This window comes from Aythya marila (assembly GCF_965140915.1).
Source record: "Aythya marila genome assembly, chromosome: 3".
Classification (NCBI taxonomy): Eukaryota; Metazoa; Chordata; class Aves; order Anseriformes; family Anatidae; genus Aythya; species Aythya marila.
In genome coordinates this window covers 85,076,721-85,097,727 of record NC_139044.1, presented here as the reverse complement: position 1 = coordinate 85,097,727, position 21,007 = coordinate 85,076,721, and the positions used below count along the sequence as shown (strand labels likewise).

At 39.0% G+C, this 21,007-nt stretch overlaps 1 protein-coding gene across 2 annotated transcripts in view; it reads right to left on the bottom strand.

Moving 5' to 3' along the window:
* Window positions 1-8,814: 8,814 nt before the first annotated feature.
* Window positions 8,815-21,007, bottom strand: part of PHIP (PHIP subunit of CUL4-Ring ligase complex) — a 119,297-nt gene continuing 107,104 nt past the window's right edge. For both annotated transcript variants that reach the window (XM_082756363.1, XM_082756362.1), the window contains exons 36-40: window positions 20,696-20,848; window positions 18,363-18,526; window positions 17,599-17,879; window positions 17,106-17,273; window positions 8,815-15,236 (exon numbers count right to left, since the gene is read on the bottom strand). In XM_082756363.1, the coding sequence (XP_082612489.1) occupies window positions 14,593-15,236; window positions 17,106-17,273; window positions 17,599-17,879; window positions 18,363-18,526; window positions 20,696-20,848 (1,410 nt within the window). In that variant the 3' untranslated portion in view covers window positions 8,815-14,592. The remainder of the gene's footprint in view (window positions 15,237-17,105; window positions 17,274-17,598; window positions 17,880-18,362; window positions 18,527-20,695; window positions 20,849-21,007) is intronic.

Here is a 21,007-nt window from a genome sequence, read left to right as displayed (position 1 = left end):
GCATCGTTTCCACAAAAACACTGCTTCCACAAAACATTGGGGGGAATTTTGTGGGTTCTGACAGGGGAAGAAACCCAAAGGTACAGCCACCCTGTTCTGATGCTGGGCTGCAGGCTGAGGGGGTCTCCTCAGCTCCCAGCACCTCACGGAGTTGCTCGGGCCACGATTCCTTCTTTAATAAAAACACAACAAGACCAACACCTCAGCAGACTGTACGCTCTTACCCTTTTTAAGAGGAATATAAAGAAAGGACAAAAAAGTTCCGTTCTATTTTTGCAGCTTAGTTTTAAATAAATATGCACTACTCCCCTGAGCATTCATTTAAATAGCTTTTTTTCCAGGAAAGAGAAAACAGCCGGTGTACCCTGCTATGAATAGAAGCCAGAAGAAAGTCCCCTAGTATGAGTTTTATGCAAAAAGCATCACGGTTTTAACATAAACTTTTAACACAGCACCACAGCGCGTCTCAGACCACCCTCCTGGTGGTTCAGAGAGCACTTCGTGGTGGTCCACGGGCTGGGCTTTGTGGCAGATGGATGAATGTGTAACGAAACAAAAGTCTGCGGCGCGGTTTCGACAGTGCGCGTGTCAGACTTCAAACACAGCCTCCCCCTGGGCCCGGGACGGCTGCACCGGGGTCGAAGCCTCTGAGCGAGTCTCTTCTTTGTCAGGGATTTCTTTGGTGCAAATTCAACAGCGGTCAAATTTGTTGATGACACCGAAATCAGAACGGGAGCCAACAGAGGAGGACAGACTCAAACTGCAAATGACCCCAGGGAGATTAGAGCAACAGGGAAGTTATAGACAATGGGAGAATTCGGCAGCAGCAAATGTGAAGTCTTACTGGGGAGAGGAAATAAATGTTCATCTCTTCTTGTTTGCTGAACACGTCTGTATAACATGCAGTACCATGAAAAAAATAAAAAAGGTTATCGTGCCACACCTAGTTCAATAATGTACCTTATTTCTCATTGTATCTTCAGTGAGTAACATGAACTACCTCTTGCTTTCCCTTGTGTATAAAATCAGCAATGTGTATACTATAACTACCAGCCCAATACAAAATATGTTAGACAGCTAACTAGAGTCGTTATGCCTCTTCTGTAGATATAGGAAAATCATATAGGGTCTCCCATGCTGTGCTGGACAGAGCAGAGGAGTGGCATTATCTTATAAATAGAGTGCATTGCTGGCTGGAACAGTTTGACTTGTTGCTTGGGCTGAAGTGAGTTTTCTTGGGCTATGGATTTGAGCCTGGAGCCCATGAAAGATAATTTAGAAAAACAAACATAATATCCGGAGGCTTACATTCAGCATCCTGGGGCATGCAGTCAAACAAGGATAATCCATCTTTCTAGTGCAGAAAGTGCTTTGAATTCCTGAGCCTTGGCTATGCAGGAAGCTGAGGAAAAACATGTCAGGATTTGGCCCTGCTTTTTTCTCTTCTCCCTTGCTTGATGTTCTTCCCTTCTTCCACAGCCTCAAGGTCTCCTCAGAGACCTTCCTTGCTGTGGGGTCTGCTTGCATTTGTCAACTCTAAATTCATACAAAGATGATGAGGGGTTTGCAAAAATTACAATAGCAATTTCAAGACAGCATTGTTGGAAAATAGATTATTTGGGAACTAAGCGTCAGCTGCAGGTTTTTGTTTGCTGATGGATTTAAGCCTGTGCAACGTGGCAGGTCTGCCCAGGTAAAAACTCATCTGAGTAATGACCCAGATTAGAAATACTAATTTAACATAAGAAAAATGTTTTTAAAACATAATTAATTGAGTTGTTTCTTTATAGATAAAATATAGTGTAAATAGCTTCAGTTGGATAATTTAGCTATCATTCTTCCACCCAATTAAAATTTCATTATAGGGGGAACACAGCATTAACTTTTCTGAAGGTACTTAGGAGTAACTTATCATGACTGTATTCCAGAGCATGGCCAACTCAACAAAAGAGAAAAAGTACATTTATTCCCCAACTTGCCACCGCAGTAACAAGAGTGAGTTTAGGACCTATGCAAATAGGAAAAATTAAAAAAGTATATTTCTTCTAGGAGTCCCACTTTCCTTCCAGCCCTTCCAGAATCTTTTTTTTTTTTTTTTTTTTTTCTTGGAAAGCCTCTTTCTCCAAGTGGATGTTTGGTGCTCAGACTGCCATGAATAACTATTTTAGCATTTAAATGGGCAAGCTGGATGGGAAGGTAGCAACTCTTTGAGGAAGAAGTGATAGAGAGGTTGAGGTGATACTTTTCCTGTTACTTGAAGAGAGACAATTTCCTGCAGGACAGCACATTCCTCCCTGGTGGTAGAAAGGTTATCAGTGCAGTGGCAAAGTTTCTCTGTATAGCAATGACATGAAAAAGGTTTAAGTTATCAGCGAACTACCAAGGAAGTTATTCAAAAAGGAGTATTTTACAATCCTTCAGCATTTCTCAGCTCACACCACTGTTCTCCACAGTGATCTGGGCAATGAGGGTCTGCCCAGCAGGTAAAGAGCAAGGCTTCTAATATAAATATATTGTTATATATATACTTACATGCTTTTTCTTTTAAGGAATAGGCGCATCACCTCATGTAATGGGCTGAATTGTGTTTTATTGTCTTCTGGTAAAAAAAAAAAAAAAAAAAAGCCTGTGACTTGTAAGCATCAGTGGGGTGTCAGGTGGTTGGAAAGCAATCTACATCCACACTTTTTTGTGTGAATGGTACATAATGTGGTGAAGCAGCACTGAACTCTTTTTTTTTTTTCTTTCTCTTTCTCTCAGCATCAAGTCTTTATGTATTCTGAGCATATTTGCTGAGGATTTGCAGCTAAGGTCACTAAAGTCAACCCTTTTCTAGTCCTGGATTGGATATGTACCTTTTCAAAAATGAGAAGATACTTTCTCCCTCTCATTTTTTTATTTTTTTTTTCCAGCCTGGGAACAAAATGCATCCTGTACTGCCATGAAGAGCAGGTGCTGTTTTGTAGGTTTCTTTTATGTAGACAATAGAAAGACTGGGGAAAACAAAATGAGAACAATTTGCCATGATAGCAAGCAGGTCAAAAAAAAAATAGAATAAAAATCAACCAAATTTGTAACTGAGTGACAGCAATACCAGCCTTAGCATTTTAAGGGCACTGGAAGCCAAACCACTATTGCATTTACAGTCCCTGTGGTCTCACTTCTCTGCTGACTGCAGTTTACCATTCTAATTGCTGGCCAAGATTTATAGATTTAACCATGATACTGACTGAGCAGCCTAACAACGTTCATTAAAGCAGAGCTAATGCTTTTTCTGATGGAAAGTCAAGTTCAGTGAAACTCAAACCTTCGAAAACCAGGAAAGAAATATCTAATGTACGTATTCTGCACAGGCTTAGCCCCAGTAGAAGAGTTTACTGAAAATGCTCTCCAGCTGCGGCAGGTAGCCAAAGAGCCAGGTTGGAGCAGGTGGACAGAGCTGCGGTTGCAACAGGAGATGAGCCTTGCTTGGAAAAAACACTCATGTATTGGAGTAGGGGCGTTCACTCGGTGCCTCCACATGGAGGTCCATGGGTTTCATGTCAGCGGTTCTGCTTGCTCTCCTTCCCAGCTAGCTAATGCCGTCTGGCTGCTGCAGTCCTCTTACAAAGGGTTTTGTTGATGCTTTTTTGAGCATCGATCTCTTTTATGAACAAAAAGAGCTTTCCAAAGAGAGTCAGGAATCATTTTTTTGAACTTGTTTGCACTTGAGGTAGTGCTAAGCAAAGATGAAGCACGTTACCTAAATGTTCCTTACCCTCCTCTGCACTTTGCATTAGTAGAATGGAAATTGCTAACATGTGCCAGAACGTATGGCTAATGTAATTGCTAGGGGGCCTGGCACAACAAAGAAACACAAACCAGCATATAATCACCACAACAAAACCACAGATCCATGATCTTGGCAGTTTACTCAATTGTCATCACCACAGCAGGAGGCACAAGCCCGAGTTGTTCACCTTTTTTCATCCAGCTCTGTCCCTCCACCTGTCATTCTTTCCTTGTTGAGATAGCAAATACGTTTTTTTTTAGCTGTCTGAAGCGCTGTTCTACTCAAGTGACTCTTGGTCACCCATCAACCTTAAGACAAAAATACTCCTGCATCCTTTCTCTCTGTTAGCTCAAACTTGAAACTCTCGGGGAGACTGGAAGTCTCTAGGTGGGATTCAAGCAACTTCTCAAACACGATGACATGTTCCAGAAATGCAAGGTAAATCAAATTGCAGGATGCTGCTGATAGGAAGCAGGTTGTTCCCCAAGCACTTGAGCAGAGGTTTGTGGTGGGGGAACCAGAGACCTGCCACCCGTGCGCTCCGCTGTGACCCGGAGGCGTGCAGAGAGGAGGACCATCTACCTCGTCCTCCCTTGCTGGAGCAGGGTGAGGTTTCGGTACCAGTCTGACTCAAAGGACATCCGTGGTCTGAGCGACTGGGTTCCTGCACAGCATCGCAGTGGTTTCCCCTCTTACCAGGCAGCAGTTTCTGTCCAACTTTCCTACCACAGCTGGGCCACCACGCAGCCAAGCATGCAAGAGCCACCATGCAAGAGCCAGCGCCCAGACAAGCGCAGGCAGAGGCAGCCCAAGTGCCACCGCCCGGTCAGTGAAGCCGTCTGGGAAGGGAGACACTGCTCCCCAAACCACTTCTGTTTCATCCCGGAGAATCCAACACAAAATGCTTGGAGAGAGCTTTGAGCACCAGCTCTACCTTTCACTCAGCAGCAGCTGAGAGAAACACGTGAGGGCTGCCGTGGTTAAATGTTTTCTTTCCCTGGAGCCGTGGAGTGGCCTGTGCAGCACGGTGTGTGTCAGAAGATCTTCCCAGCAACAAATGGCAGACATCCTTTTCCAAGCCCAGGGCTTTCACTGTCACCATCTCCACGAAGAACATTAAAATTTGGTGCAGCTGGGTTTCAACAGGTCCAACCTGACACATGTGCACAGGACAGCAGATGCCGCCATTTTGTGGCTCATTGAACAGGCTCCTCTCCTCTCCCCAAAATGGGGGCACGCTCTGGCAGGAGAGGGCAGAGTCAGCGGTCAGAGCTCCTGCAGCATGAGGAGGCTCGAACCGTGTCCTCGTTCCTCAGTGGAAGGTGACAAAAGTGGGGATGGAAGGTCCCTACAAGCAAGGGCAGTCGCAGCCCCTGCCAAAGCAGGCTCTTCAAGTGGGCTTAAGAAACAATCGCAAGAAAGATTGTGCCCAACAGCACATTTGGGTTTCATTTAATTGGGTTCCTGGAAACAGTCATTGACTTGGGTCCAAGAAAGCAGAGTTATTTTTTTGATGTTTCAAACAGCTGTGGAGGGCAGGGAGAAAGACACAAGAGCTACCATCCACTTGGGGTGATCCCAGTTTGCTCTGGGGGAAGATCCCAGGTGTAGAAAGCTATTTCTTTGCAGAAATTTTCTTGCACACATAAGATCTCTGGGTTTCCACCATTCTTTTTCTCCATGAAGAAGCAGGAACTTGCAGATCTACAACCATACCAAACGTCTCTCACTTGTTGAGATAGGAGGAGTTTCACAAAGCTGTGTGGAACAACAGCTTTTCATCTCCAAGATGTAGAGAGCTAGGGAGGTTGCTTTGTGTCCTGAGAAGTTCAAAACAGCCTCTTTGTTGAAGACTGGGTTCTCCATAAACCTGGTGCAATCTAATTACAGGCACAGAAACTGGAATTCTCCACCAACCTGTGAAGCCTGGGTGAGGGAGTTCCTCAGCAAACTGTACTTCTGCCATCCAGGTGCCCTTGAGTCTTCCCTGGCAATAACAATCCTCTGAGAGAGGAAGAGGATGCTTAGCAAGGAGTCGGGGCACCAAAACAAGTGCAAAAATAAGGACCAAAGCTCACAAGAATTTATATACAAACTTAAGTTTTGTAAAAAAGCCAGACACTGCTGCACAGACTGAAGCATTTTCTTGGAACACTTCCAAAGAAGAAAACCATGGTTTGATAAATCAGCATGTAAGAAGAAAACCTTGTCCATAGGACAGTTTCTTAAGAGAAAGCTTATATGAATTTTCTAATTATTTTCTTAAATAATTGAACCTCTCATTTCCCTTACAGCTTTAGTTATCAGGAGACTTTAATATTAATGCACATTTTCCAACCTCAAACCCTTTACAACCATTAAACAGAATAAAAATTCCAAGTACTAGAGTTTTAATCCTTCCCTATGTACTTGTGCATGAGGAGTTATCTGATGCCCGTGAAGGACAGCAGTCGTACGTCAAGTGCTCCCTGGTCTACACGTTAAGACTTTGGTTGGGTAAAATTATGCAGTGCAGTGAAAGTTGCTGGCACGATCGCAAGATAAAAAAAACACCTCTGAGTAATTTCGTTCTGTAAGTGTCATTAACATAAAACCTTGGCGAATGGGAAGTTTCTGACAGCTGTATTCCCATTTTTAGCCGTTCGTGGCAGCTTGCCCCAATCCCCTTCATAATAATGAGAATTCAGATTTTGAATTAGGGTTTATAATGCGGGGGAAAAAATAACCACACCAGATTCCCCTACTGTGAGATGTAAATCAAGTAATCCTTTCTAGAGTTTTAGCCATTTTCTAAACTAGCTTTACATTTAAAGTTACAGTCTTTCTTATTTCAAACATCCTTGTTCAAACACAAAATCAGAGACCTGAAACAAATTGCATGTTAACAGATAAGGCTGCATGGCACCATGAATGCTAATATTTACTTTGAACCTGGTATCTTCAGGTTTCAAACATGCCTCTGCAGAAATGCGACGCTGATTGAATTGATTACCTGCCTCGGCTTTTGTTTCCTCTTTCTCTCCCTCTCTTTTTCATTGATGTACCTAAAAGATAAGTACATCAGATAGGACCAAGTTTGGGTAAAACCTCCCCATTTCTGAAAGGAGAAAAAGAAGCATGAAGGAAATTTGTACGCTTGTTATCAGATTAGAAACAGCACTCCAGAATTCTCCATCCCGTCTTCCCTTCAAATAACACAAAGATTTCAAAGCACGAGAGAGGATTCATAAACCCTTACTACACTTCTGTCAAAATAAATTAAGCCTGTTGTGCGGAGATCTGGCATGCAAGGTTCCTCTGAGCTAGAAAAACAGCCTGAGTGTTGGGCTTTGAGCTTCCTGTCCACATTAGCAAAACCCATAAAAATTACATTCTGCGTGCTAATTTTATGAACAATGAGTCAACTATCAGCTATTTAAATTCCAGTCACCTTCTACATTGCTTGCGGTATTTAGTTTTCTGGCACTGGCTTTATTTCCACATATGCTTCAAATAGAAACATTGATCAATTTTTATAGCCGTTACACTTTGCTTATTTGTCTTTGGGAAAAAATGACAAACACACGCTTTTCTAAAGTGCATATTGATTGCCAGGGCAGGAAAAAGCAAGGGTTTTCGTACAAGAACTTTTCGCTTTGGAAACAAAATGGCCACCTTCAAGGCTAGCGCTTGATTTCCTTCATGTAATGAGCATTACGATCCAACAGGAGTACATGGTTTTAATGAGGTAATGAAGCCTTAGTACTTGGGAAGTCAGCATACTCTAGCTGCCAGACTCCACCATTTCGCAACGTGTGATAATCCTAAACAAAATCTTGATTCCTACTTGGAGTAACTACGGTAGCCTTTAAAAATTCATGTCAGACACATGAGGACAGAGAACTGGGACATCACGGTATTTTAAAGCTTCTGTACAAAGTTATGCAGAAAAAAGACCAAAAACTTCCTATAAAATTACCCCGTGTTCATCCCCTAGAAGAACCAACCAACCAAAGTCATTAACTACTCAGAGACATGAACGGTAACAACACTAAAACCAGGCCTAACGCTAAAATCCTGGACCCAGGGTGGCTTAGCTATGGAAAGCACACCACTACTTGAACGTAGTAATACTGGAGATGTGTATAAAATAGAAACACCACCTCGCGTACTCCATGTACGCATGAAAGGGAAACAACATTGCATTTTCATAATTTGTTCTCTCAAAGCAGAGCATGCCAGTGACTACAACTCACACAGGTACTTGAGGGAACAGATTTTTTTCTAAACAATGCTAAAACAACTCTTTTTTTTTGCCATAGACTCCGTCACAGCCAAGTCTGATATGCACAGGTCTTACAGGGTTCCCAGCACTACGCCACGACCATCTGGTCCCACTGCTCAGCAGCACACGTACCTGCAGCTGCTAGGCTAGAAAAGGTTTCTTCTACCACTGTCTTGGGATTTCAGGTAATGTATAAGGAGGGAAAAATTATCTGCTAAAGCAAGTAAAAGGTGACATTAAACATGACCTACACAGTGCAGCATTTGAGATACCAAACATTTCTTTTGTATACCTATTTATTATTTTGTATACCTATTTAGCAGAAACAATGCAGATATAAATGAACAAAACCCTGCTACTTTCAGACAACATCCTTTATGGAGCTTTCTGTGCACCACCCATTCAGGGCAGCCAGGCTGCAGCCCCGAACTCTGCGTGCAGGGAGGCAGGGGCCTTCTCTCTGCCTGGTTGGTTTAGCTTCTTCTAGAGCTGTCGAGAAGCAGATTTCCACCCATACTGGAGGTAGCTCTGGTACAAACAGCTGTCACCTGAGCAGGGATGGCTTCCTGCAGGATGAGGGCTACCCTGCTGCGCACGCAAAAATGAGCTAAGAGGGCTGGGCAACATCGTGTCTTCAGTGCCAGGTGCTACTGCCTTTATATTGCCTCCAGAGCTGTGTTTTTTCAGTAAAATAAACCCTGACAGAATAGCAAATTTTGATCTCTATCACAGATTTCTTTGGCTGCAATTCTGTCTTTTGCCACGTAATGCACTAGGCAATAGCAGATTCCACAAGGAATCAAAACAAGCTGATTTTAGGCTGTTTTGAAGAACACGTACAATTGTCCCCAAACACAGTAAGTCACTAGATAGAAACAAACACTGTTGGACAACTTAGAAAAACATGTTTTCTATTTATTTAAAAATAAGTTTGTAGTTACTACATTGCAGTGACAGTAATTCTTACACATACATTCTAGTTTGTATAAAAGGATTCAAAGTATTATGCATCAAAACTAACATAGAAAGTGTCCACATAACAGTAAAGAAATTTCCAATCCTTATGTACAAAAAGAAAGGGCACTGTTATCCTGGTGAGATACTTCAGGTTATAACATGATAATCCAGATTTCTGGAAGGAGGAGAAAAAAAAAAAACCTCAATAAAGCTAAAGAATTATAGTTTTCAAAACTGTTACTCATTACATACAACAGATTTGTGTTTTACATAATTCTGTACAAAATAAGTGTAATTTTTTAATCTGAAAATGTGTCAGTTCCAAAATTAACCTTTCTAGGTCATTTCCTTAAGGTTGAGCTCCGTTCTATACATATTTAAGGATTATGACAGAATTTAATACACTCATGATCATTATCCAGTTGTCCGCCACAGTTCTGCAGTTTTAGTATGGTCCAAAAATGTAACTTCTGTATGGTCTCAGTCTATCAGCAAACCAACACACGCAGTTGTAAGCACAAAAATAGTACATGTACGTCATACAGGCATGGGCACACACTAGGTGCTTCTATTTCTTTCTCCTCCTAATTTTTATGACCTTGTTCTTTGTTCTTCCAGGGTGGAAATTGATAGCATAACACTACCTTCCCTCCCTAAAATGCATTACTTGCAGTATTTGAAGTGAATTTCCTGATGTATTTATCTGCATTAAAAAAAGGATCCAAATGCCTACTTGCCTCGCTATCTAACCCCTAAAAGCTAAATTTATTCACCTTTATTTTATTGCAGCATATAAGGTTTCTCTCTAGAATGCCCTGCGGCCATTACAGTTGGGGGGGGGAGCGCTAATCTCATTTTTCTGCAATTTAAGATGCCTTTCAACCTAGCTTTCCTGGAGTGTTTCCTTCTCTAACACATTGCAAAATGACACGGCCAATTCCCACATTAAAATTAGCACAAATGCGAGAGCACCTAGGGGTTAGCTCCGGTTTAAAGGCTACCTGTTATTTCCCCCAGACGTCGTAGCAAGTGTACAAGCTGTGTTCCTGATTCAAAACCAGTTAAGTACAGACGCTGTCATTACCAGATTCGTTATTGGAAACACACTGTCAGCTTTGGCCAATTTTACAAAATGTAGTACAGTTTATTCTGCATATGAACAAGCACTTATTTACAATAATTTACAGCAGAAAACTAACAGCCCTTTTATCAGTTGAGTATCCAAGTCCCCTTGGAAACCAATCTGTTACAGGAACTTCAGGGAAAAAAAGAAGCTATGTAGTAATTAGTAAACAGAAAAAGAGCTTTTGCTGTTTCTAGGTGAGGTCTGAAAGCCCTACCTTCTGCTTCACAGCATTGTTGCAGAGATGCATTAAAAGTCTTCATAATAAATACTCAACTGTGTTATAAAAAATGAAAAATAATGCGGACAAAATACACTACTTTAGTCAGATAAGGACTCAGGACACAATGCAATTATTGTGATATGGCTGTATCTTGATCGATCAGCAGTATGTTAAAATTACCTCAGCAAGATTCGTATGCTTCAAATTAAATGCAAAGGTCAATGAAAAGTGAGCTTGAAATCATCTAACCTCCAACCTACTATTAAAGTACGGGATGAAAGGGTCTCCAGGTAAGCCTATTGCTTTTGTAGAACCAGCCAGCCATTTAACATGTGCCTCAATTCAAATTAACACGCTAAAGCATTTACTTGTGGTCCTTGGTCCAACAAAGGTGGGCAAAAGATTTATACCAAGGTGGTGCAAAGATTGTAACAAGCCTGATGTTACCGAATGGACAGACTGTTATTGTGTTGTATGCAATTTTTTTTCGTAAGGCAAAAGAATCGGAATTGGTACTTGAAAAATATTTGTACAGCAATACAGTGAATAACTTGTCTCTACACTACAATTTATTTTTTATCGATATTAATATGTCCTACGTGCTGCATCAGGGTCCTTTATCAATTAATAGTTTTACAAATATTAAGCCATAGTAATATTTAACTCAACCAACTCAATCTTACAAGTCTAACAACAAACTGATCACATGTACAACCTGGACACTGTACAAATAAACATATGTAAATATATATCACAGCAGTCTAATCACTGGAGGAAGACATTTCTCTGTAAGGTTTCGCTGTCATTGCGAGTGACAATGAACTCTAGTTCAATATTGACAATAATGATCAATATAGTGGTAAAATTTTAAGTTCATTTCCTGGATAACACATTAACAACAGAAACAAAATGGCTGAAGAGCTGTTAAATAGGCACAAGTACAATGATTTCTGTTAAACATTTAAAGCACACTGGTATCACAGAAACAGAAGTTACCTCCTCGTCTGTAGGTAGAGAACACGCTGCTATTAAGATACCACTCAGTGGTAAATACCAATTTTAACGTTTCCCAGTATACAGCAGATTATCAGAACAGTATCCTCACATTTATGGCAAATATAAATGAATTTAATGAATAAAACTGTGTTAGTCGCTGCCAGATCTGTAAGATCATTTGACGTTTGTATACGACTATGAACCTGTGCAATATTTACAATGGGTACGAGAAACAAGCACGTGAGATTCTGATACTCCATTTTGTGAATTAGCTGTTAGGTACCGGAGATGGCATTTCATAACATGCAGATAGCTACAGTTCTTAAATTATTTCAGAACACTGACCAATAGTTTATTGCTCACATTTAAAAACTTAAAACTTTGTAATCAAAAGCTCCTGTGTCCATACAGCATGTCACAACCTCAAATGATACATTTTTTCCCAACCGAAATGCACAGTCTGACGGTGACTAAAGTCTCATAAATAAAGCTTGCAATCTAGTGAAACGAAATTACAAAAATAAAACTTTTAAATAAATCTGGTATTAACTTCCAATTTTATTTTATTTCATTTTTAGTGTCGCTTTTATTAAAAACTATCTAAATGATGCACGATTTATTTTAAAAGGAAAGCCATTGATGTATCTAATATGAATTAAAAAAATACTGGCTAAAGTCACCGGTATTACTGGGTGGGAAGCAGTAGCCACGTTCTGCAGGTAAGGCCTTCTAGTCTTGTAAAATTAAGGTGTATAATTTTCTACCTAGTGTTTAAGGGAACGCGTATTACTTCAGTTTCCAAAACGTACGTACAAGGTATTTCCGATATATAAATATATACATAAACATGCCGTATAAAACATTATTACAAAGGGAGTAAATACAGAAGTTGGATTTTAGATATAATCTATTTCATATATTACAATGCAGATAACATCAGGAAATTACACATTTTCAAATGATTGCCTTCATCAGTGAGAACTGACAAAATCAACAGGTAGAATCAATTAGCTTTGAATTATGAAGCTGTATTGCAACTGTATAACCATAGCTTTTTACCTTACCACATCATCAGTGATTCTAGTTTAATTGAATAAAGACACACTTGTTTAAAAAAAATAAATAAATACACCAACAAATGAAATGCAAACTGATCCCTGTTCCCCAAATTCACAACCAAAACAATTCAAAGAGGATCTGGAAAATATTTTAGACATTTTTTGTAACAAAATCCATAGTGAACTACATAAAACTACGTATGGTGGATACCAGTTTGCCATCCACAATAGCATATTTCTGTTCCTCTTGGTGCCAGATATCAGTGTTCTTTGCTCAAACATTTTTTTTTTGTAACAGAAAACAAAGGGTGAAGAATTCAGCCCCAAATAAGTATACAGAATCTGTGCAAATTTAAGGTCTTAATTCTGTATGCCCTCCCAGATATTGCAGATGTTGTTTGTTAAGGAAAAAAAAAGGAAAAAAGAAAAAACAATCGTTGTAAAGTAAGGGTGTACAGAATTGAGGTTTCATTTCAGGTTTATTTCTTCAGCTAAGTTAGGGTCACACAAAAATCTGTAACACTACCCAAAGTTCCAAAATAATGTATAAGCAGAAAATTTTGGTTACATTTTTGTACCATACCAGATTTCAGAAAATATGATTACTTCCGTATTTTTTTCTTAAAACTGGACAATATTTTTTTTTTTTTTGAAGTGATAGAAAATGGTATTAAAGTTTGTTTGTAAAGGTATAAAATAACTAAATGTACCATAAACAAATAAATAACTGCTTTTCTTTTCCATAGCAGTACATATAACAATACATTCCCCTAAGTCATATAGTTATCATTTACAATAGACAACTTAATTTTACTAAGGATGCAAGAAATAATAGAATACAAGGCACAATCATTAAATGGAATTTTTTCTTTAGGGTGAATATTGACTTATGTCAGCGTGATATACCATAAAAAGTGCAGAAAAACGCAATGTGCAATGAGACCACTGTATAAAACATGATTGCATAAAAAGTGATTTGGCCTTTTTAACCTTAATAATTGAAAATAACCAATCTTCCCCTTAAAATTAAACTATAAAGTATGACATTTTAAAATTTATTTTCAATTCTAGTGCTATCTAAAAAATCCTGAAAAAAATTTATTTACCTGGGAAATATTTTATAGGTGTTTATGTATATATTAATATATACACATACACTCTTCTTTGTAGGTCATTTTAGCCTTTTAAGCATGTCTAAAGTTGTAGAAACAACAATCAATCTGGATCAGAAAGTAAACATCATAATTCCATACCTGTCCTGTAAGTTCCTTGAATCCTTTAACCAATTATACATTTTGTCTAAAACATCTCTGTCAAAGGACCCCACCAGTGCATTATTTTCTACCAAAAGTACCAAAAAGGATACATTTCAGAACAATGTTAACAACGTACTATTTAAAACAATACACAGCTTTGATCACTGCAAATCGTATGCTGTACTGACACTCAAAAAGAAAAAAAAGGCTTTCCACTGCACTGATTCTCAGTCTTTGGCACAATAAACAGAGATTTAGTGATTGATACAAGAATCAAGGTCTGAAAAATTAGACATTAGTCAAACTTTTTCCAATGTGGATATATATATATTTGTGATTACATTTTTGCTATGTTTGGCAGAACTTGGATAAACCAACAGCCTGCTAGGCTTCTTTTGCAGTTGAATGTTCCGTCACTACTGAAATTAAGCATTTTCAGATTAGCAAAGTTTGGTATTCTTGTATTTGTATTTAATAGAAATGTAAGTAAATTTACTGCCACTTTTTGCCAAAATCTGCCTTCCTAAGCGACTTGACTTTACGATCAAAGTGTACCTTGCTTGGTCAAAAATAGACTTCTGTTTTCAGTTTGTGGCATTAAAAGTTCTGTCACCTTTTTTAATTACGCAGAGATACTACGCACTACTTGAGTAGAGTAGCTCTCGATTCTGTAAGTCAGTCAGAAATTGCTTCAATTATTCTCAACTATGAACAAAATGACTGTTGAAATGCATAACCTATTTGGAGGGCAATAAATAGCAAAAGTTTAAAATATATATTTCTTTCAAAGAATGTTCGTTCAGTTTATTTTTTGCTAAATTTTTCTCCCAACTCAGAACATATTCTTCTAACCCATAATAGCAGCAGGGAAGCAGAAGTCTGTTCTGCTGTTCCTTAACTGTACCTGCTTCATAGCATTCTGAAGTAAAACCCTTGGTAAAAGTTACCAACCGATTAAATTAGCTTTTGCTTTTTCAGTCAACTTTCGGACTCTGCCTCTGCTAGACGTTCCAAAAGTTAAGGAGGTGTCTTCAAACAATAGCTGCCTTTGCTCTTCCTCAGAGTCATCTTCATTGTAAAAGGCTGTCCTCCTACCCTGGTTTCTAGTTCTCATGTGAGGTTCAGAATCTTTAAGCTCCTCAGACCCTTCTTCCATAGGCTCATCTATCTTTTTCCTCCTGCTTCTTGTTTGCATTTTAACGTTTGCAGGAACTAAAAGGTCCGAGCCCGGCTGATGCGTCTTTATCTTTCTTTTTGGCTTTCTACCCCCACGGCCTTTTTTTTGTAACAAGTCTTCCTTCATATTATTTTCAGAAAGAGAATTGCAAGCAGTGGAAGCGGAGGCTTCTTCTGGTATATCCCTTGTGGTCTGGACTGTATTCTGCTCTGCAGCCTTCTGCTGTTCAATAAGTTGTAGCTTTTTTGGTTTTCTGCCTCTTTTCTTGTGCACCACTTCACAGCTACTGTTATTAGTCTCCACCTTCGGTTTCCGTCCAGGACCTCTCTTAACTGGAGGCTTTGAAGGCTGCCCTCCGTGTCCGTTTACCTGAACGCTTCCCGATGCCAAAGCGTTGTTCTTGCATTCCGCTGTAAGAAAAATCAGAGCATGGATCATGCAAAAGATTTGCACTTACATTCATTTTCACGCTGTCCTAACAAAACTCTTCGTAAAATATCTGAATGGATTCAAAGCGATTATATAATCAACCTGTCCAAACCCAAGAGACAGACACAAAGTAGAACTCAAGAGTTTCACGCTAGTACACAATGAGGATTAACTGTAGCTGGGCTAATAAGCTCAAGGTAGCTTGAGACAAAGGGGAAAAAACAAAAAGCCAGAACAGGGAACAGGTAAGGTTTTTTTTCTTGGCTGATGCAACACGTGTCCAAAAACTCATACTTGATATCTGCAACAGCAAAGTTTCTCAAGAAGCACTGCCATAAGGAGTAGCAACGCTTCACAGCAAGTTATCTCTGGATAAACGAGAAACCTTCTTTCAGCCCAAGGCAGCATCCTTTACAATGAATTCATTAGACCAGGGCTATTTAAAAAATAAGTGAGGGCAAGGGTAAAAATTACGAAGACTTCAAAAAAGAATGGATGCAATCTGCACAAATTTTTTTACATGATCAGACAAATGTCAGAAGGTGTTTGCTTGGAGACTCATATGAGCTATGAGGTTTTCTTAGCCAAGTGTTACCGAACTTTCTCAGTGGGGCATGTCACAGGACCTCGTATGGAGGTGTTCTGGTAACACCGCCCTTGCCTAAATACAATATGACTCATAGCCAGCATGGTGCTGCAACCACTTCTGTGACTGAGTGTCTATGCACACTGTGGTCCTGCTGTGATTAAGTGTGCCCCATAAGTCTACTAACAGCACAAGGCTCCACTTTCACGAGTGGTTGTGCAGGAGAGAGGATCAGGTAAACCAAATCCATCTCTGTGACATTACCGATCCTCAGGTTCAGGATGGGTACATATTCTGCCATGCCGTACAGTAACAATCGAGACCTTTGTGAGAAAGCTGGCAAGGAATGGACAGAGAATTTAACTGATCAGACCACGAGTTGCTTGTTCAGAAGCATGGAAGAGTAAGAAAGAAGAAATCCTCAGGGAGAAGAGGGCTACAGGCAGTAACAAGATTAATTAGGTGGGGCCCAATTTGCAGACTACCATTTCTCCATCTCCAGAAAATAAAAATACTCAGAGGATCTAGCTCTTCATAACAACTTTGTAACAGTTCAAAGCTCCTTCATAAGCAGGAGAGCTTTTATGTCTGGGAGATCTAATTTCAGTCTCCACAGAAACCTTGAGTTTGAACATATTCAGACATCAAAAGACCAAGCAAGTTCAGTCAGAAGATTACATGAAACTGAGTCCAATGAACCCATACAAATGTGTTCAACAGAAAGAGCAAACACTACACAGTTCTATCTTGCTGTGACACAAAATGAAAGAAAAAATGCAGCTGCAATGCTCCCATATTTATGCTCATGGTTGTGGGGAGTGACATCACACAATGTTAATGAGCCAAATGTAACCTAAACAAACAAAGGCAGGTAAAACCCACAGGGTTTCAAGTGTGACCCTGCAAAAGTCTGCTTTGAGGTTTTAGAACTCATAAGCTAGTTGTAATACATTGAAAGTATTACCCTTGTAATAATTTAAAAGAAGGTAAAGATAATTTAACATATCAAAATTGGCTACACAACACTTATCACACCGTGCAAATCGTGTCGAGAATAGCCAAAACCATCAACTACTTGGCTAATTGTCAAAAAGGAAACTAACCATGACTGGTTAATAATTATTCCATTAGACTTTTTCTGCAAGATCATCACAGTACATATTAAATGCTCCACCCCCAAAATATCAAGTCTAAGGTGCCACTAGAACTACTACGTCAATACCAAGGTGTGTGTGGGGGTAAATATTACCAAAAAACTCCATACCTTGACCTTGTTGATTAACAGTGGAGGATTTTACTTTGCGTTTGATTTGCTTCTCTTTCTCAGGATTTTCTTTTGTGGAATTATTCCTAGTGTTATGACTGTTATCAGATTGGCTAGGGATTGGTAAAATATTCTGGTTCTTGGAATGTTTGGTTGAATTCTCCAGTACTAGAAGAAAAAAAGAAAATATGTATTTTTAGAAGTACTTTATACCGTGCCCAATCTTATCTGGCTAAAAGAAAGTCACTCATGTTCTTCTACAAGCAAGCAACTTGAATCAGTGATCTGGAAGTGAAAGATTCCTGCATTAAATAACATAGCTTAACCTTTCTTCTGACAAACCTCAAGGCCGAGCAGCTTGAAAACAGCACCCAGTCTTATCTGAGACAAATACATTTGATTTTTAAAAAATGTGAAGTTTATATTTAAAAACATTGTTTGTGAAGGAGAAAGAAAAAAGAAAAGAAACGAACAACCCCCAAAATGAACTTACCTGACTTTCCTGTCCCTGCAGTAGTATTAGGTTTTGTAATTAAAGGCTTTATTGTTAAAGGCTTTGCCCCTGAAGAAGTAGATGGTTGCTCCGTAGCAGCTGCATCTGTTGTACCCCTATTGCTTCTAGTCCGCACAAGTGAAGAGGTTTCAGCTGCTTTTCCATTCATCTGAGGTGGGGCATGTCTCAGTGCTGTTGATCGTGCAGGTGCAGAAGATGACGAGGAGGCAGAAGTTTCTGCCTTCACTTGAGGTTTTATTAATCTCCTCTTCCTTTCAGGGCTGCAAAAGGAGCAACAATTTGAAACCTGGATGACCACTTTCATATGTTACAGGAATAAATAAAATTTAGTGCTAGTGTCTGAGACTGTGGAAGAAAAATGACCATCTCTGTATGAAGTAAGTTAAAAATATGACATTTTCTGTTGAAATTCATGCGGTTGTGAGCTTCTGAAAAGTGAATTTTCAGTGAAGGGCCATAAAAAATGCTATATTTATATGACAGAGCATGATGCCATCACTATCCTAATGGGGCTGAAGGCTGAGATTTCCTGTACACGGTTAGCAGTTATTTGAATGTTAAGCACTTACACTAGGACAGCTCTAGTTAAAGTTTAAAAATCTTCCACACCATAGGGACTTGCATTTCAAAGCTATACAGGGAATAGTAAAAGGAAGTATTAAAAAACTACCACGCTAAGTTCTGCTATTTAGGAATGTCAAACTTGCGCAGCATTTCATGAATACTGTAAAAAATGAATGTACCTGGATGCAACACTACTGGAAACTGAGCTGCTTCTACTTCTTTTTTTCCTTCGTTTCTTTATCGTATTTCTTTTATGAAAACGCAGGGCAGATTTATAATCCGATAAAATAGAACTTATGTGTTCTTCAAAGAAAGCAGAAAGGCGCAAACTCATGCTGTAGATCTAAAAAAAGAAATACCAGGAAATGAGAAAGTTTTCCAGTCTTCTAAAGCATCATCTATCACCTTATTTATTTACAGTTGAGCAATAGCTAGAAATGGATACTGGTTAATATGGAAAAGTTTTAAGGAAATTTACAGTTTCTCACAACAAATTTACACTAATCCATGCAAAGGTTTGCATTAAGTGTTTTCACGGTTGGAAAAAGTGTACTATGACTGAAGATCGTACACACAAGCAGAATGAAAAACCAGAAGTGACATGTTTCCAGCTGTCACTTTCCAACTGCCCTTCCAGAACGTGTTCCTTTCTAGTTCTGCGGAAACAGAGAGACCCTTACAGGAATTTACTTTGTCATACTGAGGGTTAAGAAATCCAATCTTCTGCATTATGCTGCACTCATATATCCTGTATTTGAACATCACTTTATTTCTCTTATGGATGAATTGATACTAGTGGTGGATACTAGTTGGTTGCAAAAACTACAATTGATGAATTAGAATTTTGTAGAAACTTCTTTTTTTTTTTTTTTTTTTTTTTTTCCCCCCTCCAGCCTTGGATAGTTTACAGAGAGAACCAGTCAAATTCAGTTTAGATCACAACTAACTAATGGCACACAGTTGCTGTTAATTCTGGAAACAAAAACTCATAAATGAACTGAGTAGATAAATTAAGAAGGGAAACCACAGTCTTGGAACATGAAACACAAAGACAATATTGTAGCAGTAGCCTACCTAAAGACACAGGGAATTATCTGAGTGCCAGCCTAAACAGTCAAAGTGACAGAAACTGAATGCATTTCTGGAGAGGACAGCCAAGGAAGTTTTATAGGAAAATCTGTAAGAACTAGACAAAAACATTATGCCTGATGTGTCAAGAATAAAAAGCAGATAGGTTTAGGATTACTCTTCCAGAAAAGCATCAGTGATGTAAGGTAAGGTGCTAAAAATATCACTAAATGACAAGAATCAGAGTAAAAACATAACCATTCAGCAACAATGTATTGCAAGCCTATGCATGGAAGTACATAGGTTCTGAAATATTAAAATTCCTGACACCAGAACATTCCACTTATGCTTCTAAGTAAAAGAGAGAAGAGCTATAATCTAAACTAAAGAGCTAAAATTCTAAACCAGTCAGCCAAGAGAAAAAAAAAAAAAAGAAAAAAAAAAAAAGTCATTTAAACCAAACTGGAGCTGAGACTATGGCCAACATTCTCCTATCTTGCTTTCAGGAGAGAAAGAAAAAACGCACAAAAAAAAATCTAGATCTACCCCAAAATCCCCGCACTTTGATGTGATGAAAGACAAGGGACTTGAGTGGAACAATTACTGTCTGAAAAGAGATCAATCACTGATCAGTGCCACCTACTTGCTAAGGCCACCTACGAAGACATTTTGTCCATGCCTTTTAAGACAATGAAGTCCTGATGATTAATTTGCTGTTTAAAACAGCCAGGCACAGAAGCTAGTGAGGATTTTAGTCTAACACCTAAACCGTATTAGGAGAAGAAAAGCTACCAAGTAGCTTTGGGCATGCCTAAGTAGCCTTGAACAAAAACTACATTTTGTACCTTTCACCTCTAACAGATACTGCACCTACGTGTCAATGTGAGAGAAAATATTAAGAACTTTACCACTGGCAGGGCATTTCAGTATCAGCTCAGCAACAATGGCTTTGTAGGCTCATGTTTTACATAAGATTTCTGAGAAATAGAACTGGGTAAGTGCCTCTTTACAGTATCACCACATAGTAGTGAACAGAGTAGAATATCATTATCACAACTCTGTGTGATATTTCAGTTTTAGGCAACTTTGAAAGTGGAAGAATTTGGGGGAATCTGCATGCACACTGGTAATCTGGTTTCTTCCCCAAAATATCAGTTACCTTCCCCTACTGATCATAATCACATTTCTACAGATCTTCTCTTTAGTGTGGCCCTCCCACTAGATCCACCTTGAAACACGCTTGCAGAATATCAGATTTCAGACATTTAAACAGCATGCACTCCTTTAAAATACAAAGTTGTAATACTTTCTCAGAAATATTCATGTCTGAAGATGAGAAAAACTTTTTTTTTTTAAGTAATCAATTACATTATCTGTTTTTCTGTCCCTTTTTTTTTTTCTTCCCAGCTATAAATATTCTTTCAGACAAAAAATGAAGTCTTACCCTTGATCTTTTACTTGGTGTATAGGCCTTGGAATTGCTGAAAATAAGCCTCACATCTTTACATAACTCCATTGGTGACTCATAGTTACCAGCTTCCAGTGTTTCTCTAACAGTAGCAAAATCCATAGGAGTGTCAATGATATCTCTATAATCCTGTTAAAAAACAGCAAAACAACCTATTACAATTTTTTTTTTAAGACTTATTTTCATTTGGAAGCATTTGATAAATCTATTAAAACCAAACAGTCCTCCTTGAAAATACATCTGGAAGACCAATGAAGACATGTGCTCCTTCCTACTCATACATAACTC